The sequence below is a fragment of the Amphibalanus amphitrite genome, unplaced genomic scaffold (genome assembly GCF_019059575.1).
Source record: "Amphibalanus amphitrite isolate SeventyFive unplaced genomic scaffold, NRLGWU_Aamphi_draft 002013F_arrow, whole genome shotgun sequence".
NCBI classification, from domain to species: Eukaryota; Metazoa; Arthropoda; class Thecostraca; order Balanomorpha; family Balanidae; genus Amphibalanus; species Amphibalanus amphitrite.
In genome coordinates this window covers 31414-55906 of record NW_024883506.1, presented here as the reverse complement: position 1 = coordinate 55906, position 24493 = coordinate 31414, and the positions used below count along the sequence as shown (strand labels likewise).

Genomic DNA, 24493 nt, shown 5'->3' with positions numbered 1-24493 from the left:
TAATATATAAACAATCCTGCTATGGCGTTCTGGGAAACTCCCATTGTACTGCTCGTAAGTATCACATGCGATTGAATGACATGCTCCAATTATATTCATATTTATTTGTAAAATGGCTCCAAATAGTATGAATAGCATCAACAGTCAACACCACTCATAGTATGTGAATTCCAGCGTTGTGTTACGGGCTCCCGTCCCGTGGCGTATAATCACAAAAAAACTCGCCTGAAGCTTTGTTACGTACTACAGCTCATGTACTGGCATTTAAAAACGAGTTATTTGAGTTGTTCCGCGACTCGCGAGTTGGCTATTATTCTTTCTTTCATCATGGGAAGACATCAGTGGTAGCGCTGGCCGCTGGTATATGCCGAATCACGATTTGTAAAAATGCCACCTTTCTTTACTAAAAGATTGCTGACGCACGTCTGACAAGACTGCGGGAACCAATCCTTTTCAAAGCGATGTCACAAAGAGCATTTGCAGTCAACACGGCACGCGCCGGTCGCCATGGTAACCGCCAACAGACGTTTGACTCTCATCAGGTCAGCCGAAAACTGCCAGCTGTACGCCCAACACCACACGACAGGAGCCCGCCGTGAATAGAAATGCGGAACACAATCGCTGTGCTGTGGCGCTCTGAATGAGAAGCGATTCCGTTCTGGAGGGACGCGAATGGCCCGGCTTGAGGCGAGGTCATTATAGTGTTTGGGGAGCGTGACTTGTAATATCTCCTGTGCGCGGAGTGATCAGCCGCCACGCGCGTGCTATGGAGCTTCCTTGACAACAGATAGACCTGGCACGGATGGTGATGGTGTCCACGGGTGCTATATCAGCGGAGTCGTGAGAGGAGGATGTTAGAGTTATGGAGTCAGCGTCAGGCTCAAACACTCGTCAGCAGCGGAAGAACAAGGGTCATCGAAAGTGATGGGACGATCAAAAGTGTCGAAGTTTGTCCCATTGTTGTGGAACGTGAAACGCCAAAGTTGAAAGGATCATAGTGCAACTAACCCGGAGTTTAATGGCGACGGCCCAATGCTGCAGACAATGCCAAAGTTAAGCAAGTTGCTGAAGTTGGTGGGTCCGACTTCTTTCCGCATCATCGAACCTCGAAATGACAGCAATAAAGCGATTCCTGATTGTCGTTGCATACGAAAACGAATGAAGTTTATATAAACGAGTGCATTACTGTAAGAGAAACCATGTAGTCAACTATTTGCATATTTTGTAAGGACAGTCTCAGAGAGGTTTTAAACAAATTACTGTAAAATTCAAACTGGCTTATCATTTGTTACATAGGTACGCAAAACTCTTAAAAGTAAGTTATACATGGTTATACTAAGTAGTATGTAATATACATAGTCTATCTAAGTAGCGAAGTTCGGCAAGTCAAGTGGAACTAAACCGGTGTTTATAGTACATAACAACAGTAATAAACAGCGGCATTCGTGTTCACAAGCTACACCATGCCGTTTCGAAGAAAATCCGTCCCAACGGACAAGGAGTCACGAAAGATTTCGTGCTCGCACGATATTCAAACCTCCATAACTGCAGTTTACGTCCAAACCGCCAGACGAGGTGAATTGCCACTTTTATATGATTACCTACCTATGCGGAAATCTGTCCTTTCTGATACCCATTAGACGATTAAATACGATTAGGGGAGAGCGGGGCCAGTTGAACCACTTTTTATATATTGACATGCACAGCGAGATCTAGTTGTCATATTGAAAAATGCACAATGCCATGAAAAAATATGGTCTTATGGCTTTATTTTAAGGTATGTAAAATTATGTTTCAAACATATTTTGCTGCCAAACGCATGCTTATAAAACAGCTCTACGCCCGTTTCAAATGACCCCGATGCGAGGGTCAATTGAACCAGCCCATGGGGTCAATTGCACCTATCCTTAACAATGGGATGTTTTCCTCTTTAAGGCCACTTTCTTAAGGAGATATTTTGTCCGGTTTACTTTTCCAAATGCTACATTCAATAGGTCGTTGGAAAGCTAAAAGTGCAAAGTTCCTCATAATAGGTGACATAAAGTACATAGACTATGGTAAAATGGGCGGATGAGAAAAATGAGAAATATCTCAGGCTATAGTGTGCGTTCAAGCAAAAGGCTGGAGAAAAAGGGGTAAAAAATTAAGCTCTTTTAAACTACTATTTCAGTTTAAAAGCTCATTTCAAAGGTGGACTATTTCCTTTAATGTTTACAGCCCCTGAACAATAACCATTGCAAAGGTCACCGGGGTCTATTGAAACGGCCTGTGGCCCTGTTTCAACTGACCCTCAGAGAAGCGTTTCAATTGACCCCATCCGCTCCCGCCATCTCGCACGCGCCATAAAGCACATGTCAAACGAGCTGGAGAGACGGCATCATGCTGAATGAAGGGCCAAATAAGGTGTTATTCCGGAGCCAGGAGTTCTTCTTTCAGCAAACAAAGGTATATGAGATATCACAAAATATTCATAAAAACGATTTCTCCCAAACGCCCCTCAAAAACACAAAAACAAGTGTCAAATCAAAATTACCGTCCGTTTGCCGCCCAAACGCCGTTGACAAAGGAAGTGGTCGAGCGCGGATGCGCAGTGGTGTCGGCAACGCCATATGTTGCATAGTGTTGAAAATAAAGCCATGTTTCATCTGACCCCGTGTTTCAACTGGCCCCGCTCTCCCCTATGTCTTATAAGAATTAGTCAGAGACAGCAGATCATCACTGAATGGCCAATATATTGTGTATATTGTGGAAAGAGTGAAAAGCGACTTGTCAATGGTTTACCAAGTCTTTAAAACGAAAGATTTTTCCTGAACGCCAGTTTAGCAATGCAATTGCTTAATTTTTACCCAGCAAACTTCAACTTGCAGAGTACAGACAATAACATCAGAAAATGATTGACCAGCCACATCTAGTCAAAGTTTCCCATTTTCCATATCCCAACCAAACATGTTGGCTGTACTCCGCGGATTGACGCCGCCGTCTGTTAGGTTTCACGTCCAGCATTCCATCAAACCAAAACTGTCGGTTTGACACCTTTCACAGCTGTCAGCGACGTGACCTGTGCCACACCCCACACGGTATCAGCCGACTCGGTATTGAGCGGGTCGAACGTACCCAGCCGTCTGAACATGCCAGCCAGGGTCATTCTTGAAATGAATGGCCCGTTAGCCTGCAGAAATATTGCAAACAGAACGGCGGGGAACATCGAACGAATCGGCTGCTATCGGGAATGTCGCCGTTTCTTTGTCACGTACCCTTTCACAGTATGCAAAAACCCAGTCACGTGCAAAGTTATTGGCGGTTCGCCCGAGTGGATTTCCATGAAACCGATCGAACATGGGCCGGCACTCGATCGGTTTAATCAGTTGGAGCGGCCGCAACATGGCTTGTTCAGTGACCTAGCGGTCAGTCCGGTCCGTAATCAAATTCAGAACGAATGACAAACGATGTGAGGTTATAAAGTGCAAACGGATAATAAATTACCGCACACGCAACCTTTCTGGACCGTGATTGGAACCTGTTGCTGCTAAGAGTTCAACGCTGATTAAATAAGATTCGTTTACTCATCGAGGGAAACTCCTAAAGTTCACAGCAGATCAATCACATCTGCAAGCAACCAGCCGACATCACATAACAGCGCAGCAATTCCATTTCACATAGACACACAATCCCCTAAATGCAATCGTGACATACGTGACTCGTACATTTGCAATCAACACTAAACTACGCGTTTCTATTGCCAGGAAGCCGGGAGTCACTAAGGGTCACAGCAAAGCTTTATTCATTTATCTCCGACCTAACTACCGTTCAGTAGAACGTCCCGCATCTTTTTTGGCGTCAGTGTATAGTTGCCTGCTCCTGGCATATAGCCAAAGTTCAGAAGGAAGCGCCGTCCTCGGTCCCAGCTGAATAATTCAGCAAGAAATCGTCTGCTTGCAGACTAGCTCCGCCTCCGTGGCCTTGACAAAGAGTTCAAGGTCAGTGAAGCTTCTGCCCTACCAGCATTAGTCTATAAAGGTCAGAATCGGGGATAGCGCTGCGGAATGTCGATCCTATTGACACGCCACAATAAGGGCAACCTGGCAATTGTGTTAGATTGGAGACGTATAGCTCATCGGTTATTGAAGCTGGGACTGACGCCTTGGCCTGCATTGATCATTAATGCAATCCTTCGCAGATTTGTGGTTAGATCGACTACTTACGACGGAGTGGTAAGAGTTCTTTAATTTTTCTTTATTTTTTGCTTTGGCTTAAGCTCTGAATTATACAGCTCATGGAATGAAAAACTATTACAAGAAAACTAGTCAAAAAACATTTCCTGACTTGTGAAGGCTTGATGAATCGCAGTGTTTGTAATGCTTAGGCATATGTGGAAAAGGTAGGTATGTAGGTATATTTTAGCAACATAAAACCTTGAGAACAATTATCAGATTCATACTCAATCAAGTCAGAAAAGTAGGTATCTTCTTTGCGATACTTCATCAATCAATTAATTTCTCCCCTCTGCTTCCCCGGCGATCTCCCCACCACTCCCCTTCACCCCACGCCCTGCCCATTAGAGGCCGCCCCGCCCCTCAGGGACCCCCGCCCCGCCCCTTACCCCGCCCTGCACCTCAGGGACCGCGCTTCCGGTCGTGTTGTAATTATCTCCAGAGTGCGGCCACCGGTAATGCCCTCAGGCGGAATTGCTACCGGTCTCCGCGAGCCATGCAGCCTGCAGGGCGGGTCAGCGCCTGATGAGGCCGACGTACCCAACGGAAGAGATGTCGTCATTATGACGTCACGATAGAGTCATCATTGGTGTTTGCATAGGGATGTTTTTCAGTTTGATAGTTTTGTGCTGATTGTGAGTTTTTTCTTTTTAGATGCCTAGCAAAGTCAATAAAGAATTAAAACTTACTCTTATTTAAGACGAAAAAGCAGTTTAGAAAATAAAGTTAAGTGTGTGACCCTGTTGACACCGTGTGTCAAGACTCAAACACCCTGTGTCAGGACTCAGGTCTCAGGACTCACCCTACAGGGTCTGAATCCCTGTCGCCCTATACGTCACTGGCCGAATCCCCCACGACGGCGCAGCTCAATCGGAATTACCAACTGTACAGTTGTGCCTGGTTTGTGTAACCGATTCACATTGCTCCGTCGTGGGACCGTTTACAATGGAAACGGCATACGCACCCGTCAGCAGAATCTGCAGAACACCAGTGAATTGTTTATTATACAGATAACGTGCGTGTTTTCAAATAGTGAGACCGATTTCAATTGAAAATATCGTCAGTAAAGTGTTAAGGTAAAACGTAGACCTGTTTGGATAAAGCATGGGAACGAGAATTGCGTTGATAGAAAGTTGACGAACTGACAATCACTGGGTTATATTGCGACTTGTAACTACCTTTTGCCACCTCCACATCTTTTTTATGTCTATATGCACAGTTTTTTTTTCTCGTTTTTTTCCATATTCCATCCTATCACATTACCTCGTGTAGGTACTAGCAATTAAATGTCGAGGCTATCTGAGCTGTTGCAGACACATACGACAAGCTAACGCTCCATTATCCCTTCAGGTAAGTATGACACGCCGCCGCTGGCTGGTCACTGTCGCTAGGTCACGTGCTATCATACAGGCCACTATCAGTTGGTCACGTGATCCGATCGATTTAATTACCTGACCTCGAGGGCATCGTGGGGGAGGGGAGGGACGATGGGGTGGGGAGGGGGCCCCATGAACCAGGCAGGCAGCGACGGAGCGGGGCTTAGCAGTACCTGCGCCTTGGATTAGCCGACTGGGAATCGATATCGGTGAAAATGGTCCGCATGCGGCATGTTTGTAGAAACATGCGGTTGGCGTTAGTAGAGTTGATGCTAAAAGTAAGCTTCAGGTTTCCTACAGACACGTCGCAAGTCTGTACTTCACATCGTAATGGCATGTTCTGAGCCACATGAGCATTTTCTGTGTTCATTAACGAATTTACAACACGTAGTCGCAGCGACATCGGTAAGAGTACGGATAATGCTAATAACGTGAATCTAAATTATACAAATCAATGTGAGGATACTAAAACCACTGTAAGCCTAATGCGACTGGGTTGTTATGAATCATACCAAGTGTAGCACTCAGTGGTCGATAAAACTTCCAACGTGCCAACGCTCGTTGGAGCAAGATATTCCAATACTTGGAAGAGCTGGAGACAGTTCGCCCGTCTACATGGATGCTTCCTTACGCCTAAAATACAGCATTGACTTATGACTTTCTAATCGTCCGGTGCTGTTATCGGCTGCTCGGTACCGCGTGTATGTTCACTCATTCACTCCTGGTCACCATTCGGTCACCCCTCGCTGGGTCGGGCCAGTCGGCTATTTTTATCCTCTTTCCGGCTAGGCCACCCGCTGAGCTCCCGCCGTGCCGCGCCGTCTGCGAGGGACCTGACCCCTCTGCCGGCAGAGGTTTCTCCAGGTGTCTCCAAGGAGCCATCGTAGCGCTAAGGGTGTGCTCCGCATACACATACATTGATTTTCGCCCTTACTAGCAGGGCCGCTGGCACGCGTTGGCAGCGCCCCGCGGGCATTTTTTCGCTTAGGGTCATTTTGTGGTAAGGAGGATCAGAAAATCACCCTTCCAACTTTCTCCAGGCCTGAGTGTTTTATCGAGCGCGCCTGAAAACGCACAGTGGACCGGAATCACACTTCGATTGCGTTACTTCGTATTATAGGTAATACGATCAAAAGTGCGCTCTTTCTCAATCAATAAGGACAAGTGCGTTAAAACACACTTATAAACTTTGAAATTAAAAGCTTTAATGCTAAATTTCAACATTTCTACGCTGATGATAATCGTTAGCTGTTTCAGACTTTGGCATGGAAACGTAGGCATTCAGATCCAACGTGTGACTGGTCACCGTATGCAGTAGTGTAATGGTGTGAGTTGGGGAGTCAAGGCCGTGTGGGGAGAAGGTGAGGAGATACCGGTGTGCCGACGCGGCGGATGGTAGTGATTAGACAGTTGTGCATGCATTGTTCATCTAGCATATCATTTGCTTGGGCGAATTTATAGGCATGGCGGCTGTTTATCCGTCTAATTCAAAGGAAAGGTGTGAGTACCAATACTGGTCGTACTTTTCATAGTCTCAAAGAGAGCCTGAAGAAACACGAAAGGATTACATAAGGACCGGCCTATTCGGAAAGAAAAATGCTGGCGTCGGCATTGTTGGGCACTGGCCAATATCAGTCTGGGACACAACCATCAGGTAAGAAGGACGTTTAGATTATCGTTGGTTGTATACGTGCATTCTTGCATTGTTGTGTTTTCTAATGGTGGTCATATGCAAGTTAGTGCAGTGTTGATGTTTGTATGCTGCTCCAGAACGTTTCGGTACCCAAGTAGATATCTTGGTCGAAACGACACCATCATTTAGGAATTAGTCACGGCTTAATTAACCCTCGCACTTAGAGAGGTGGGGCCTGAGGGGTGTGTCGAAAGCCCCCCCCCCCCCTCCTTTTTTCGCGAATAACTCGCGCAAACAGTGGCCGATCGCGACAAAACTTACAACATCTACAAGTGAATTCATTTTGTACATACCATAAATATTTCATGACCATGACCCAAATGACCTTTGACCAGTCACCTGCTTCTTCAGATTATTCAGGCCGGAATCGAGATTAGCGCATATGTCAGCACACATATTCCGTGTGTTTTCTGTCTTTTTGTAGCTATTAACGTTTTAACATGTGAGATGTTGTTTGTGCCATGCATAATAGTGGCTCCGAAGGTCACTTGAAGGTCAGGTCAAAGTCATTCACCTTAGATGACCTTAGATGACTTTTCGGGGTGTACATGTTTGTAAGGTAGTTTTTGGAGCTGATTTCGAATGAAGCGTCCATTCGAACATTTAGGAAGTAATTGTGGTGCCTATGTAACATGTCACTATAAAGTTTTAGCCCGATATCGTTGAAAATAGCTAAGGTATACGCGTCAGAGTCAAAACTTCCCTATAATTAACTTTTCAAATCGTACGTTTTTTTCGTACGTTTTTTTTTTACATCGTACACCAATATAAAAACTACCGGCGAGTTACTGAGCTTAAATATCATCAAATAGACATCCTTTTTGTTGAAAAATTTTCAACCTTAAAATTTGACCTTTTTAACCCGAAAGTGACCCGACTCCAGCTATACCTATTAAGCTGAAGATGACCTCCAATGACACAAACGACACTTATTTCAAAATCTATGGCCTGAATGAACCATATAACATGTGACCCGTGACCGAGTCATGATTTAAGCTTTCTGTTGTGATGACCTGGCCTTGACCTGAAAATCAAAGTACAAGCTTTTCAGCCTCAGGGTATCTTAACCCTCGCATGTGTAGGGGGGATCGGATGGACCCCCCCCCCATGGTTTTTCGCAAATAACTCGCGCAAAAAGCGGCCGAGCGCGACGAAACTTTCACTATCCTCGAGTTGATCACTTTTACACCTACCCTGAAAATTTCATGACCCTGACCCAAGTGACCTTTGACCTGTGACCTATTTCTCGAGGCCATGTTTGGCCGGAATCGCGATTCGGCGTATGTCGGCTCGCATTAGCCGCGCGTTTGCAAGCTTCTCGTGGTTTCAAACGCTGAAACATGAGATTTGATGCCGCTCCCATGCATTTGGGTACATGTCAAGGTCACCTGAAGGTCAGGTCAGGTCATTGACCTTTGGTGACCTCGGTTCACTTTTTCGAGCTGTACATGTTTCTAGGCTAGTTTTTGGAGCTGAATTCGAATTTAGCCACCATTTGAACATTTACGAAGTAGTTTTGGTGCCTTTGTAACATGTTACGAAGCTGTGAGAGGCGGTTGACACGTACTACGAATACCCGTCACGACGCCTACTGGTTGACCTGACCTGACCTGACCCGACCTGGTCTAAATGCTTGAAGACATCATCTGTGATCAAAACTAACACGATATTAGTGTTCTTGCAGCATGCAAACACCAACTTGATGAATGCTAAGGTATCACAACACACAAACGTTAAAATCGAGCATACGTATGTCTCTCAAGTTTTCACAATTGGAGCCATTCGGGAAAATTAATTCAGACTTCGTCATGACCTCTAGATGACCTCAGGTCAACCGAATCGGAAAAAACGGGATACATGTGATAATATGCGGTGAGCTTAGCATATCCTGAAAGTTGGAATACATCGATGAACAACTCTAGATTTTATGGAAAGAAATAGTGTTTTTCGCAGGCATTTTGACAATGTACCGGTTTTTACCTTGGGATTTGACATGAGGTCACCGGAGCTCAGTGCTCCCAGGACATGTGTCAAATGAATGTTTCAAATTGTGTCTGATACTTGGTAGCGCTACGTTCCACGGCACTCACGTCGAAAAGCTCTTCGTTCGGTTTCCGCTCAATACTCGTATGTCCAATTTTAACCTGACCTTGTACCGATTTGTACCGGTTTTTGTGGCCTGGTGTCCTGTCCTGAAATGACTGACACCTGAAATTTTCAGGATATGTGGCAAAATGCTCATTCCCAGACGTTGTGCCAAATTTTGCGGCGCTACGCGACACCACCTTTTACGCTATTCGCGAAAAAAAAAACTTAGGGAGGCTGCATCCCCCCCCTCCCGCCAGGCGAGGGCTAAGTTGGAGACAGTGATGGGACTAAGATGTTCGTTGGAGCAGCTCCAAGCATTTTATCGACCTCTGGAGCACTGCAGCTCTTTAACAACCCGCTACACCGTGCGCCACTCTGTAAAGGATCGTTTAAACACCGCCGACGCTGCGCCTCGCCCCGTGTCTGGAAGACATCCCCCGGGCAACAGCTCTGGGGAGAGAGTGGAGAGAGTGGGGAGAGGGGAGGAGGGGAGATTCTCTGAGAACCCGCCCACGTCGTGAACCGACGGGGAGTCTGGGGAGTCCGGACTGGGGAGTCCGCGGAGTACAGGCCGGGCAGCAGCAGATCGATGGTAGAGCCGCCCCGGCCGAGGGCGTGACCCAACTCAGCAGTCGGACAACATAGCAACTGTGGTCAGTCAGGCGAAATACCAACTCACAACTCAGCTGGGTTACTAACTCACAACTCAGCAGTCGGGCAACATAGCGACTGTGGTCAGCCAGTCGACATACCAACTCACAACTCAGCTGGGTTACTAACTCACAACTCAGCAGTCGGGCAGCATAGCGACTGTGGTTAGCCAGTCGACATACCAACTCACAACTCAGCTGGGTTACTAACTCACAACTCAGCAGTCGGGCAGCATAGCGACTGTGGTTAGCCAGTCGTCTTATTGACTCGAACTTAGTTGGCTTACTGACTCACAACTCAGTAGTCGGACAGCATACCAACTCATAGCTCAGTAGACAGTGGACGTGAGTGCCGACCCGATACTCAGCATTCAGCAGTCAGCTGATAAATTGACTCACAACTCAGCAGTAGGACAACATAGCGACTGTGGTCAGTCAGCAGTCATATTGACTCGAAATCAGTCGGCTTACTGACTCACAACTCAGCAGTCAGCTGGTATATTGATTCACAACTCAGATAATTCAAACGACTTATTGCCGCACAACTCATCCATGTGGCTCACAAATTCGCATCTCAGCAGTTGGCTGATAAATCGACTCACAACTCATCAGTCGGGTGACTTATTGACTCACAACTCAGCAATCAGTCGACACCATCGACTCACATCTCAGCAGCCAGCTGATATACCGAATCTCAACTCAAACAGCTCAACGCAGCGGACTCAGTTGACCCGTACGCACACCACACCGTCCAATCACGGCTAAGCGGCTTCGGTGGATTCGTACGGCTATGGGGCTCGAACGGCGATCACTATAGGCTGACTCGAGAGTTCTTCGTTCAGAAACTCTATGAAATTAAACGAATCAGAACTCAGCACTTCTGTCGACTCAGTAATTCTACTCCCTCCCATCCTCTTTCTCCTCTCTATTCGTCTATCACCACACCCCTCTCACCCCTGTCTCCTCCCCACTCTTCTCCTCTCCCCTAATGCAGCCCCACCAGTCCCCAATGTACGCGAGGCAGGTGGAACTAACTTCCTCCCCATCACGACATAGACACACGGTATTGGATCAATACGAACGGCATCACACGGCAAAGGAGAGAGGGATGAGAGAGAGGGGGAGAGAGATGAGAGAGAGAGAGGGAGAGGGAGAGAGAGGGAGAGAGAGGGAGAGAGATGAGAGAGGGAGAGAGGGGGAAGAGCCCGCCCTCTGTTGCGGTAATTAGTCCGATAATGTTTACCAGGGGAAGTCGTGCTCCACCACAGCGTCTCTGTCTCTATTCTGCTCCTACTCATTATCTGCTCCGATTGGTTCTTCTTTCCAGGAAACGTGCCCATGCACACTTTCCTCTAATCGCCTCTCAGCCTCTCTCTCTCTCTCTCTCTCTCTCTCTCTCTCTCTCTCTCTCTCTCTCTCTCTCTCTCTCTCTCTCTCTCTCTCTCTCTCTCTCTCTCTCTCTCTATCTCTCTCTCTCTCTCTCTCTCTCTCTCTCTCTCTCTCTCTCTCTCTCTCTCTCTCTCTCTCTCTCTCTCTCTCTCTCACTCTCTCTCTCTCTCTCTCTCTCTCTCTCTCTCTCTCTCTCTCTCTCTCTCTCTCTCTCTCTCTCTCTCTCTCTCTCTCTCTCTTTCTTTCTTTCTCCCTATTCCTGAGACATCTGTGACCCCATTACCACTATCACTACCACTACCACTACCACTACCACTATCACTACCACTATCTCCATCCAGTTTCCACGCTATCGCGTGGTCGCAGCCGGGCGTAAAGTCGTGTTCACACTGCTATTTTGGTGTTGTTTCGTGCATCCCTCGCCAAACCTTTGCCGCTCATTCAGCACGGTAGGGTATTTTTGGCATGGAAACACGAAAGTTTTTGGAAGCTGGTTGAGCTTTCCGGCGAGGAAATTTGTGATCTTGTCACACGTTCAATCTACTAGAAAGAGAACCTATGTGCTGATGAAATAAAAATCAAGAATGTTGCTCTTTTGGTGTTCAAGAAAAAAGTGGCAAAAGGTAAAGTAAAGAATACAGAGGAAAACATTGCAGCGAATATCACCCTATCTCAGCCTCTGGTAAATTGTTCAACTAATGCTAGCCAAATTGTTATTGGCACTTACCATTTGCCTGAAACAACAAGCAATTAAAAGCTTAAGTGGTTTCGACCCGCGTCGGAATAGCAATCCCAAAATGGCGGAGACTGGCAGACGTGAAGCCTGGAATACGCTTTCGTGTTGTTAAAAGTTGCTGTTTTCTGAAGCATGTTCATTTAAATGAAGCAATATAGGTATTTAACTTTTCAATTTTGGACCAAGAAGCACACATGCTCGTAATATGGCCTATTTGTTTTAGAACTATTACCCCAGCTTGTTAGTGATAGCAAATAATTTGTTGCTAACTCCGTCATAAGAAGCCTTATGCAAGCTAGCAAAAAGGCACAATCAAAAGCTTTTCTGTCATATCAGTCAAGCCACGTGACATCGCTTCCACTTTGAAGCAGCGCGGTCTAATTGCCACGTGACCTCATTGACCGGTCAGGTGACCTTCGCCACGTGAGCAGTAGACGACGTTGCCAGGTGCGAGCGTTGTGTCTTACGTCACACGCCGCATTGCTGTTTCGAATAATGGCGAATGTCTAGAAGTGTTTGTAGGGGGCAACGCGGCGGGTAGGCACACAACACATCGTGAACGTTCTGAAACAATGAGTTTCACACAGGGACGGGAAATAGAGCACAGCGCTGGTGGCGTGTTTGGCTGGTTATTTCTTTAAATAAGTCGCGAGTGTTGTTAGCAACAGTGCGGTAATTAACACCTTTCGATGTCGGACCTGATCGGGGGACTGCAGGGAGCACCGATGAAACATACCGAAGGCAATGTTGTTACCTAATTTTGCTTCAGAACTGAGCCTCAAATACAATGTCTTAGCCAAGTACCGCAAAAAGATTGATGAGTTTTGGATTTCTGAAGGGTATGCCACTGCATGCCAATCGCTTGATTCGCTCCGATATTTCAATTATTTAGGATTTCTTCTTAATTTTAACCATCGTTTTGTAAGCCTATGTGGATTACTTAGGAAAGCAGGAAGTCCATTTCAATTATGCTCACAAATGCCAGCCGAAATCACGTTGCGCATAATTCTGTCTCATTTCCAGATCTTTTGGCCTTGATCATAAATTACCTACGTAATAATACCACGAATCCGACTGTGTGCATGCGATCCCTCTAAAAAATTCACATGCTGACCCTGGCGTATCATTTCCATTAATGAGACCGGCGCGGACTACGCCGACCAACTCCGGTTGCTGGCGTATTTTTTCGGCATTGGATACGCGCACAACCATTGATGATTCCTGAGCTGCTCGGTTCGTGGATGCTCACGCTAATGTCAGCAGATCAGACGGTGGGTGACATTTACGGTCACGGTCAGACGCATCTGATCTAGTTTCGGGTCGGCGGCGACCGTGACAAGACATCGACCACACTTGGCCACGTGGTAAAGAAGTGCCGGTGGAAATGTCTTGTCACGCGACTGTCGTGATGGGAGAAGTCTGTATTTAGTTTTAGAAGTCGTCTAGCTTTACAAATACGATGAATTCTCGACAGGACTTGTCAACAGATCATAGGACCACTGCTGTAGTTAATATACTATTTTGTACCCTATGAAAGAATGGAAAGCACTGACTCAACTAAGTTTTCTAGAACATACAAAGTGCACATATCTATCTGCGAACTAATTGGCGACAGTACGCCATACCCATTAAATTTGCATTATTGAAAGCAATCCAATTCGAAATTGGCGTGTTAATCCAGCGTTTCGGTCGAGATGGCTGCTGACGGCATTATCATCATCTCCTGTTTTCTGTCCACCTTTCCAAAGATAGCTCCCAGTGACGTAATATTTCCAGTGACGTTACACCTCCGCAGTCCGCCGGAGGTGGTGGGCCGAACCATAAGTGACACAAGTAGAAATAGACCGACTATGCAGAGGATAGATAGATAATAAAAGCGGTAAATCTTATTTACATCTGACTACCTTCCACTGCGTGTTGGGTGGTTTCCGTTCCCAAAATATCTGCCGATGTAATTTCATTAGCTCACATAAAACGCTTGAAAACTCACTTTCGGAGGAACAAGGTAAGCGCTAATTATTGTCGCTATATAGGTCCATGTCAATCAGGTCCATGTCAATTACATGTTTCTTCTGTCAGAGCCTGGCAGGTTGCTGTCGTAATACCTGCCCACAGTAATTGCTGGTCATGCATAAATCAGCTGTCGGCATCGCGTGATGAGCTGCCATTTTGTTTTCACTCGTGCCTCCAGTGCCATCTGTAATCTGTGCTACCAACATTAACGACCTACGCATTACCTTTGCACCCATGGCAAGCCCAACGACAAAAGTAACCTGAGGATCTGCGGTAGGTACGAAATAAGAATGTTGGGTGTACCTATGTAGAGCAAAACAAGTTGGTAAACAGGAAAGCAACAACAAATATAAAAATGTCCTTGACTTGGCCAAGTCGCATTGCCTCAGACGTCGCTAAAATAGGATTCGCTTTATCATGCCACGAAATGGATTACACCAGGTTAGAACTCGGATAGACTGCCAATGATTGAATTGAGGTAATTTAATGACCGTCATTAGAAAGAAATGTCTTCCATTCGTTTCAGAATGACCGTGGTGTTATTGAAGATCAGACCATTGGGAGAAAGCCATTCTCAGGACTTGGAACGGAAGCTCCGCTAAAGGCTACGTAAATTAAAAATGAACTTTAGTCATCCATTATCCTTTAGGAGCGGGAGAGTCCAGAGGGACATAAAGGGCGCTTTTGGCCTATTAACCCTCGCCCGCACATGGGGGGGGGTGGTTGCCACCCCCCCCCAGGCAGTCTTTCTGCTCTGCACTCCACATTTTTAGAGCTAGAAGGCTGATTTTTCGTATAGCTGCTCGTCTATCCTTTCTTGATGTCCACTGAAAATTTCAAGTTTCTGTGATTTTTGGTTTCGGAGATATGACCTTGTTTTTCAGGTCATGTCATGACCCAAATGGCCAATTCTCAACATCTTGCGTTTGCCATGGGCCTTGTGAGCTTTTGACACCCTGATTTCGGCCTTTTTTGCCAGTCTTACCTCCCACCTATCATGGAACATGTTGTTCGACGATGTACAGGGGTCAAGGTCAGGGTCAAGGCCAACCTAGGTCATCTAAGATAATTGCGTTTTAGGCAAGCTGAATTTACTTTTTGTGAAGTTTTTTGACTGCATTTTTGGTAAAAGCTTCTCAGATCATGATTTCATGTGATATGGACCCAAAAACAATCGGTGCACACATCAGTATACACACAGACACACACAGACATACAAACACATATAATTGACCTTGACCTAACTTGACCTGAAATGACCTCAGCAGCAAAATTCTGGTCGGATAGTGTGACAATGAGGTTCTAGCTGGCTTGGCACCAGAAAACAGCATCGTCATCGGTATTTGATAAGCAGCGCACTTGATATCCAACGGTGACCCAAAACAGCAACATTTTTTAGTTTGACCTGACCTGGAAGGTCAATGACTGACCTGAGAAGGTAAAACTGGGTATCATTGGATTCGTCTCTTCCCAAAGAATCTTTTTGGTCTTTACTGCTAAGCTCTATCTCCAACAGGAACGAAATGGCGCGGGGGGGTGGCAACCACCCCCCCCATGTGCGTTCTAGGATGGGAAAATGGCATGTGCGGGCGAGGGTTAAGATAAGCTACGGTTTTGTTTTCTCCAGCATGTGATATATAACTTGCATAATGTTACTTTAAATGTTTTTAGGTACTCATTTGGCTCTGCTTGTTCTTCAGCACCCCGCAATGCGTAATGCAGATACCTTACAATGACTGTGCCGTGGTTCCAGCAATGCGTCATCTCACATCATCTGATGCCGGCCACCCATTGATCCGACAATGATAACGCGCGTCACATGACGTCCACGTTTGTTTCACACACCGATCGGCTCTCGCTAATGCGCTAATGCACACAGTGAACGCCATACGCGATAAAAACGCCCCCAGACATCTGCCCCGGGGCGCTCAATACCAGCAGACCTGATAGCCGACCTGGCAACCGTCTGGCAGCCCGGGGATCGCTACATCCGGTGGCCTGGCAAGGTCGGGTCACCGGGGTCGATTGAGCGGAACCCGCGGGGAGCGGGGTCATACGGGAACACCGCGGACGTTACTTCGTCAGATTCTGAGAAATTTGCAACGGGATGTTGGGTGGTGGGATCCTAGCAACACAGTAGAAAACGCTCGCGAAATTCAGTCAACGCCTCGTTCTCTTGTAATGCTCCGAGCTTTGATCTGAGATACATCTGGTATAACAGAACTTTTATCTGATATACATCTGCTAAAACAGTTTATCTGGTATAACAGCGCGAAAAACAGTCTGGCAGCCGACCGGAAACGTGATCTGGTAACCGTGATCGTCCGATCCCGTTCTCAGACTGGCCCGCTCAGACATAACCGATTGGAGTTTACAAGATTCACTCTGTCAACCGTGCAGTACACAGATCGTAACGTATACAAACCGCCTCTACAAGTGTCAGCGCGGACATGCGTCTTCGCATGGTCAGGAACCGTAGCGGGGATTCCAAATAGTAGACAGAACCCTTTCGGAAGGATGTGATTGACTTCCATCTTACTAGCATCAATCCAGAAATCAGAGACCAGCGATTTGCGTGGAATAGATATGTACAGGGCGCACATCTAACTGTGTTATTAATCTAGCGAATTGTTTTGAAACACACTCTTTTTTTGCTGTTCCAAGAAGTCGTTCCTTTGTTATATGGCTGAGATAAGAGGAGACGAACAGAACCAATTTGTCTGTGTGTTTGGCTGCGCAAGTTTCGTCCAGAAGCACTTTAAACAATAACGAAGGAAGTGCGTTTCCACTTCAAATGAGCTGTAAGGAATTTGTACTTAAATCCATCAAGAAGACAACGAATCTGATTATCAACTTGTCATCAACAGATATGAAAGAGAGAAAAAAAAAGATATAGAAAGAGAGGTCTCTCTCTCTCTCTCTCTCTCTCTCTCTCTCTCTCTCTCTTCTCTCTACCCCTCCTCTCCTCTCCCAAACTCGCACCGGTCTCAGGACGTCCCTTCCACCTCAATCGACCCGAGGCGCACTTGGCTGGGTTCACCCACACCTAGCCACCACTGGGACCGCCCCCTCCGGGGAGAGGGGGAAGGGTGTCCACTCCACCCTCTTCCACTAACCAGATCAGACAGCTTGCAGTGCCCCCCCCCCCCCCACTGACCGCTGTGTGACCTGACCCTATAGGGAAGCAGAAGAACTGCCCGCCTGAAGTCCCCCTCAGGTGACCCGGTCACGTGACCCGTACACGTGACTGCAGTGGTGCTCACGTGACCGGGGCTGGTTTCGCACGCAGAGCTGGTGGTTGGAAGTCCGCGAGACAAGAAAAGTCATTGGGTAGAATGCAACACAACAAAGCATGATAAAACAAGTAATAAATTGAGACCTGGTGTGATTGGTTTTCTTGTAATAGAATGAGTGTCTACAGGATATAAGACCTCAGCTGTAGGGATTATATAAAGGGAAGTTACATAAGAACTCTGAAAGGAATGCATAATTAAAGCTGGATCGGTCTCCAAGTGAATCAGACTCAAAGTTATGAACGGAGCTACGAAGTTATAGACTCAATGAGTTCGTATTGTTCACGCAGTTGGTGAGACTAAAGTAGAATGAAGATGTTGCAAGCATCTTGCCGCCGGTGCTATGTGCAATGTTCATGATGAGTTACTATTTAAGCAGCACATCGTAGCAGGCTGTGTGCGAAAACGAAGTTCCAACAGTTTCGAATGCGAATGGAATGTGGAATGTCACGCATTCCACGTGAGATGGTGTCTTCCATCACAAATGCAAGCTTGGCGCTTACATTAGCAATAAGGTCAATCTTGGTTTTCCTGAACGTTCCATGAAAGGTGTCTGAAGAATGCCGGATTGTGTTTTCACAAAGGTCAACGCTGCATCGAAAATGTTTCACCTTCAAAGGTTGTGGCAACATGCACGACGTTCGATTCAAAGGAACATCACTTAGCTTTTTATGTATGCCAGCCGCGGGGTCGCGGAGGGCTATGGCTAGAGTAGTTTCGATTTCTGCATTTTTGTGTCTGGTGTTTTGACGACGACCGTGCAGTGGTTACCGTAATAACTCGGCCGTCAATACCAGAGTTTCATTTCATGTTGAAAGTCTGGTGCATTGTTCGCGAACGTTTATTGAAAACTCGTGAGCCCTAAACCCATACCGAGACTTACCGTGCCTAAGCCAAGCAGGTTCTTGTATGCATGAAAGTTTCAAATTAGCCTGCGGGCCTGGATCAACGATTGATGCGTAAACCAAGATGCCTAAGGCTGAAACTCAGTGGCGGTCGCAGGGGGGGGGGGCCATCAGGGCCATGGCCCCCCCAAAGGCAAATCAGGGGGGGGCCATCATATCATTTGGCCCCCCCCCAAACAACCGATGGGCCCCCATGGCCGTATGGGGCCCTGGCCCGTATTCGATTGTCACGAGGCTCGAGAAACCCACGTCAGCAATTAACAGCTCCCATACCAGTCTTTGAGGGTCCTACACTGACCTCTGAGGGCCCTTCAGTGGCGGTCAAGCGTCCACATTGACCGCTGAGGACCCGTATTGACCTCTGAGGGCCCTCCACTGGCCTTTGAGGGCCCCTAAACCGGCCTCAGGGGCCCAACCGGCGTCTGAGAGCCTCACACCGGCCTCTGGTGGCCTCATTTCTGTCTCTCGAGTCCCAAGACTAGCCTTTAAGTGTCTCTGAGGGCCCCGCACTAGATTCTGTAGACCCGATGTCGAGCCAGCATCGGCCTCTGGGGGCCCATCTTGGCCTTTGAGGGCCCTCCGCTGGTCTCTGGGGTCCAACGCCGGCCGATGCCGGCCTTTTAGGGCCCCACACTGACCTCTAAGGGCCCATGCTGGCCTGTAAGGACCCACGTTAGCCTCTGAGGGCCCCCCGCACTGGATTCTGATGACCCAATGCCGGCCGCTCAGGGCCCGCATCGGCGTCTGAGGGCCCATCTTGGCCTTTGAGGGCCCTCCGCTGGCCTCTGGGGTCCAACGCCGGCCCATGCTGGTCTTTTAGGGCCCCACACTGACCTCTGAGGGCCCGTGCTGGCCTGTAAGGAGTAAGGACCCACCTTAGCCTCTGAGGGCCCCGCACGGGCTTCTGAAGACCTGATGCCGACCTCTAAGGGCCCGCATCGGCCTAGTCTGAGGGCCCATCTTGACCTTTGAGGGCCCTCTTCTGGCCTCTGGGGTCCAACGCCGGCCCATGTCGGTCTTTTAGGGCCCCACCCTAACCTCTGAGGGCTCCATGCTGGCCTATAAGGACCCATATTAGCCTCTGAGTGCCCAATTCGGTCTCTGATGGTCTCAAACTGCCCTTTGCAGGCCCTGTACTGGTCTCTGAGGGCTCTAAACTGGCCCCTAAGAGCCCAAACCAGCCTCTAAAGGTCCCACGACCCACACCGGCCTCTGATGGTCCCATTTCTGTCTCTGGGACCGAAACTGCCCTTATAAGCCTCTGAGGGCCCCGTACTGGCTTCTGAAGGATCGATGCCGGCTTCTGAGGACCCATACCGGTCTTTAAGTGCCTCATAGCGACACCTGAGGCCCCACACTAGCCTCTGAGGGGCCCACAAACTGGCCTATGAGGTCTCTACACCGGCCACTGATGGCCCTATTATGTTCTCTGGGGGGCTCAAGCCTTACCTTTGGGCGTCACGCACTTGCTTATGAAGGCCCACATCAGCCTCTGGGGCCCTACCTGGGGCCTTTGAGGCCCTTCGCTGACCCTTGGGTCCAACGCCGGCCTCTGGGGGTCTGACACCGTACTCCCCATTGCAGCCTCCAGGCGATAGTTATCGCCGAAGCGCTATCGGTGGACCCATAAGTGTATGAACCATGAGTGCAGTGGGCGCAATTGCACCAACAATAATTCTGCAGTGAGTGCAGACAATGTATTCTGCATCCACAATAATCTGGAACAAAACCCCCTTTCCTCAGCAACACTACTTTCCATGCAGCACGACAAATTTAGGATATTTTGCCCACTATCCGTCTTTCGAAGCATTTGCTACTGTAATGGTCGTCAAAATTTGCATTTGTGCTCAAGCAAAAAAAAAAAAAAGATTAAACGGAAGTCGGAACACATGTGATTGAACAGTGAACAGATACCGATGACCCACTGTTAAAAGTTTTAGCACGATGATCTTAAAAAATGGCAAAGTTTTTTTGCAAAGAAAATGGCAAAGTTAGCCGCCTTTACTTTTGCGGCAGTCCATTCACAGTTGCGTGAATTATTGACATAATCAATGCTTCAAAATGCACTTTTCGGTACCTTTTCGACATGTGCATCCTCAAAGCTCTCAATGAGCCTCCGCTCGGGTGCCGCTCCCTACCCCCCCCCCCCCCCCCCGCTTCACCGGCCATGGCCTAGATTTCTGCACCCGTGCACTACGCCCGTGGGCCCCTTTAAGCTAGCACCGGGCCCCCCGGGTCAGCGCAGGGGCCCCTTTGCCAAGTTGGCCCCCCCCAAACTCCAAGTCTGCGACCGCCCCTGCTGAAACTTACATGGACAATGGAATATAACTCATTTTTGGTAGTAATAGGGATTCCGTTTAAGACATCAGAAGCATTGACAGCTGACAAGAAGTAGGCCGATGCAACTTCTGACAAATAAATTAATACATACAAAAATGTAATTCCGTTTCCGGATTCGATCAATAAAACTCGTTCCGCGGAGTCATCGTTTATATATTGCAAGTGTCCGCTAAATAGCGGTCAACCCTGAGCCATTTCAGCCCAAGTCATATCGAATGTCATGTTAACAAGCAGACTGCTTACTTCTGCTCCGACAGTTCGTTTGTTTGTGTAACGAAGTCAATCGATCCGATTTACATTCAAACGAAATTCGAGCGTTCGCGTTTACCGAAGCATTGCAATGTGTCGCACGTATCAATAATTTCCAGACACCTCTCGTTTCAAGGATGAGACGGGCGCTGGGGGTGGGCTGCCATGACGGACATCGTGTCAGATCTGGAAGCGCGATGATTTGAACAAGAGTGGGATGGTTGACCACGTGGTGGGTCGGTCGATGTTGAGAGACTACATCGGGGAAAGACAATTTGTGGACTCTCCGCGATGGAAAAGAGAATGTATTTTGTGACAAATGTGCTTGCTATCATGTGCTATTGCTCCCCTTTGATGAATAGATTATGTGTTGTGTCGAATATTGATACAATTGTATGCATAAATATAATTCATGAACAACTTCCAAAATTTCCAACGGGCATTATACGCTCGCTTGGTTCGTATGTAATTTTAATGTTAATTTACTATCTAAGTACCATCATTTTCCATTGTCCCTTGTCCCATGTTCCATTATCATTCGAAAGCCTTAGGCCGTAATAAACACGCAATGATGTTGAAAGGTTCAAAGTAGTTTACAACCTTCAAAACTTCCCTAGACTTGAAAATCCTCCGCACATGTTTCCTTCTTTTCGATCTTTTATGAGGTTTTCTTATCGAATCTAATCTGAAACTATTTTCGACTAAGAAACGCGTGCAAAACTCATCTGTTGTCGTCATTTTCCAAAATGGCACGTGTCCGCCTTCTCATTCCTATTACAACTGGGACAAAACAAAAAGGATGCATACGGGACAGAACACAATGAACCCCCTCACCCCATGCACCCCCCCCCCTCCCTCACCACGCCACCCCGCTCACCTGTGGTGGAGGAGCTGACGGTTTTCGTCGGACTCTCCGGTGGGCTGGGGGCCAGTGTGCCAAGGTCGTCCGCAGCTGTGTAGGTTGCCATGGCGACGGCTGACCCGACAGACCCTCGGGCTATTCACGGGCGGGGCCGCCTCTGACGTATGGTCACCTGGGGGAAGGGGGAGGGGTGAGACCGGGCCCGCAGAGCCGTCTGGGTGACAGGGGGGGGGGGGGGCTGGTAGCCTGATATTCCGCCAGACTGCCAGATCCGCGTCAAACATGGTGGCGGAGACGGGCCACGTGACGGCGACAGAGAGTGACGGGTCGCGGGTTCGTGTCCCGTCAGAGACGATTTTAGGCAATGGCAGATCAAGGGATGTTTTGCGCCGTGAAGCAGCAGTAAGGTGTAAAAGACATATGTATTATGGAGAACGTCTTGAACTGTCGATAATTTTCACAGAGACGAGCCAGCTGACTCATACGTTTTCACATGAGAGCGTATCTATCTGACGTGAGTAGGATGTTTGGGGAGGCGTGGCGTGACGTGTGGAGAAGAAATGTTTAAAGGAATGGTCAAACGTTTATCTATCAGAATATTGCGACATTAGTAATCGACATGTAACCGCGCATTGCAATAATCTACCCACAGAAAACTACAAGAAACAGACACCTCACTCCTATATCAGTGTTTATAGACTGCACATTGAAACATTTCTTGTGATATTTTATACAAACATGGGTACAGATGCCCTCAATATAGATATACAGCCCAGAGTGAGGCGGTCTTTGGACAACCCTTTCGAGAGCACCACAGACAAGGTTTAGATACTTCTGAATGCTGTTAACGCTTCGTGAATGCAGCAGGCGGGACTGGCTTACCAGACGAGTCGGGCAGGTAGTAAACATATTGAAAACATGTTTTGCTACGGGGCTTTACCAGAGTCTAGCGTGATACAAGGTGACCCCCCCCCCCCCACCATTGCACGGTTTACTGCAGCGATAAGTCCTCATCTGATCGTCTGGGCTGCGTCAACAATTTCCTTAATGGACCTGCTTTTGATAGGTCTTCTCTTCACGGCACGTTTGACAACCAATTTTTGGAACTTCTGAACTTAGAACTGCGTCGAAAGACAGGTAATATATTTCAATGATTTCAAGAAATCAATTGTAACTTCATACTTTTTCGAACGTGCTTGTGAAGAAGAAATATATTTATAACTCACAGCTTAACCCGCGCCCCAGTGGCGGTCTCAGCCAACTTCGCCCTAGTGGGGGGGGGGGACATATGTTACCATCCACCTCTAACTCAAAAACTAAGAGGACTAGAAAGACGCGGTAAAAAGTAGTCGATAGCTCTCAATGCGTACGTTTGAAAGTATTTCAGTCATTTTTCATGTCAGAGCAATATTGGGGTCACCAGAGGTCATCAAAGGTCAAAAATTGCCAATTGTCATATTTTTCAGAAAACATGCCGTTATCTCAGACACTATGGTAGCTAGAAAAACGCATGGAAAAGCAATCGATAGCTTTTGAACTCTTCTTTTGATAAGGTCATTATCAAAATTGACCTCAGGTCAACGGTTTAGCCTCCAGAGGGCAAAACCCCCAAAAATAGCTGTTTTTACGAAAAGTGTTTTTCGACAATAACTTTCGACTACAAAAAGCCACGACATTTCTATTGCCAGAATCGTGTTCCTCTCGCCGAGACACGTCGAATGAACTATAATTTGACCTTGAAAGGTCAACTTGAAAATTTGACCTCAGATCAAGGTCATGAGCTGACCGGAATAGGTCATGTTGCATATCAGTCGATGCGTCTCAACAAGACAAACACAATGAGACCATCCCCAGCGTTCTATGCGTTCTATCTTTTTCCAATCGCGAGTTATTGGCAAAAATCTGTTTGTATCCTCAAATGACCTCGGATGACCTTTCTAGAGGCTATCAGCAAAAATGACACCTAGGTCATCGCGGGTGGTCAAAATCACTGTGATTCTGAAATATTTGGACTGTTCCTATGCGTACACACGGATCTAGAGGTATTTTCATTTTTCTCCCTTGACTTGTAATGGAAAGGTCACGCCACTGACCTGACCTTAGGTCACGGATATAAAAAATCCGGGATATACAAATTGTAGGCGCCCATAACAGCATGCAATCCACCAAGTTTAAAAGCTTTCTGACAAACACTGCAGGCTGGACATGATTGCAAACTTTTTTAGGCTTGGTCAGTTAACTTGACCTGGTGACCTGACCTGACATGACCTGGGGTCAAAAATTTCACACATTGTCCAAAATTGATGTACCAAAAGCTACCCCAAGCGGTAGCGCCGCGGTTTTTTATTCACACGCAAAAAACGTGACAGGGTGGTAACATATGCCCCCACACTGGGGCGAAGGTTAATCCAGATTTCATCTATAGCTCTAAAGCAGAACCTTTACTTCAATCAGCTGCCTCATTTCGTCATTGCCATGCGTGTTTCTTTTTTCCAACCAAAGGAAGGCGCTATACCCGAAGATGCTTCTTGGTAAACAAACCAAACAAAAACAAACATAACCTAACCTCACCTGACCTAACCTACAACCTACAAACCTACAACCTACAACCTAACCTACAACCTAACCTACAGACCTACAACCTACAAACCTACAACCTACAAACCTACAACCTAACCTACAACGCGC

General features: G+C 47.2%; 1 protein-coding gene across 1 annotated transcript in view; it reads right to left on the bottom strand.

Moving 5' to 3' along the window:
* LOC122376095 (sialin-like) overlaps positions 1 to 24493 on the bottom strand; it is a 61597-nt gene that overhangs the window by 22034 nt on the left and 15070 nt on the right. Inside the window, exon 2 of the mRNA XM_043355789.1 lies at positions 21821 to 21977. Within this exon, the coding sequence (XP_043211724.1) occupies positions 21821 to 21911 (91 nt within the window). The 5' untranslated portion in view covers positions 21912 to 21977. The remainder of the gene's footprint in view (positions 1 to 21820; positions 21978 to 24493) is intronic.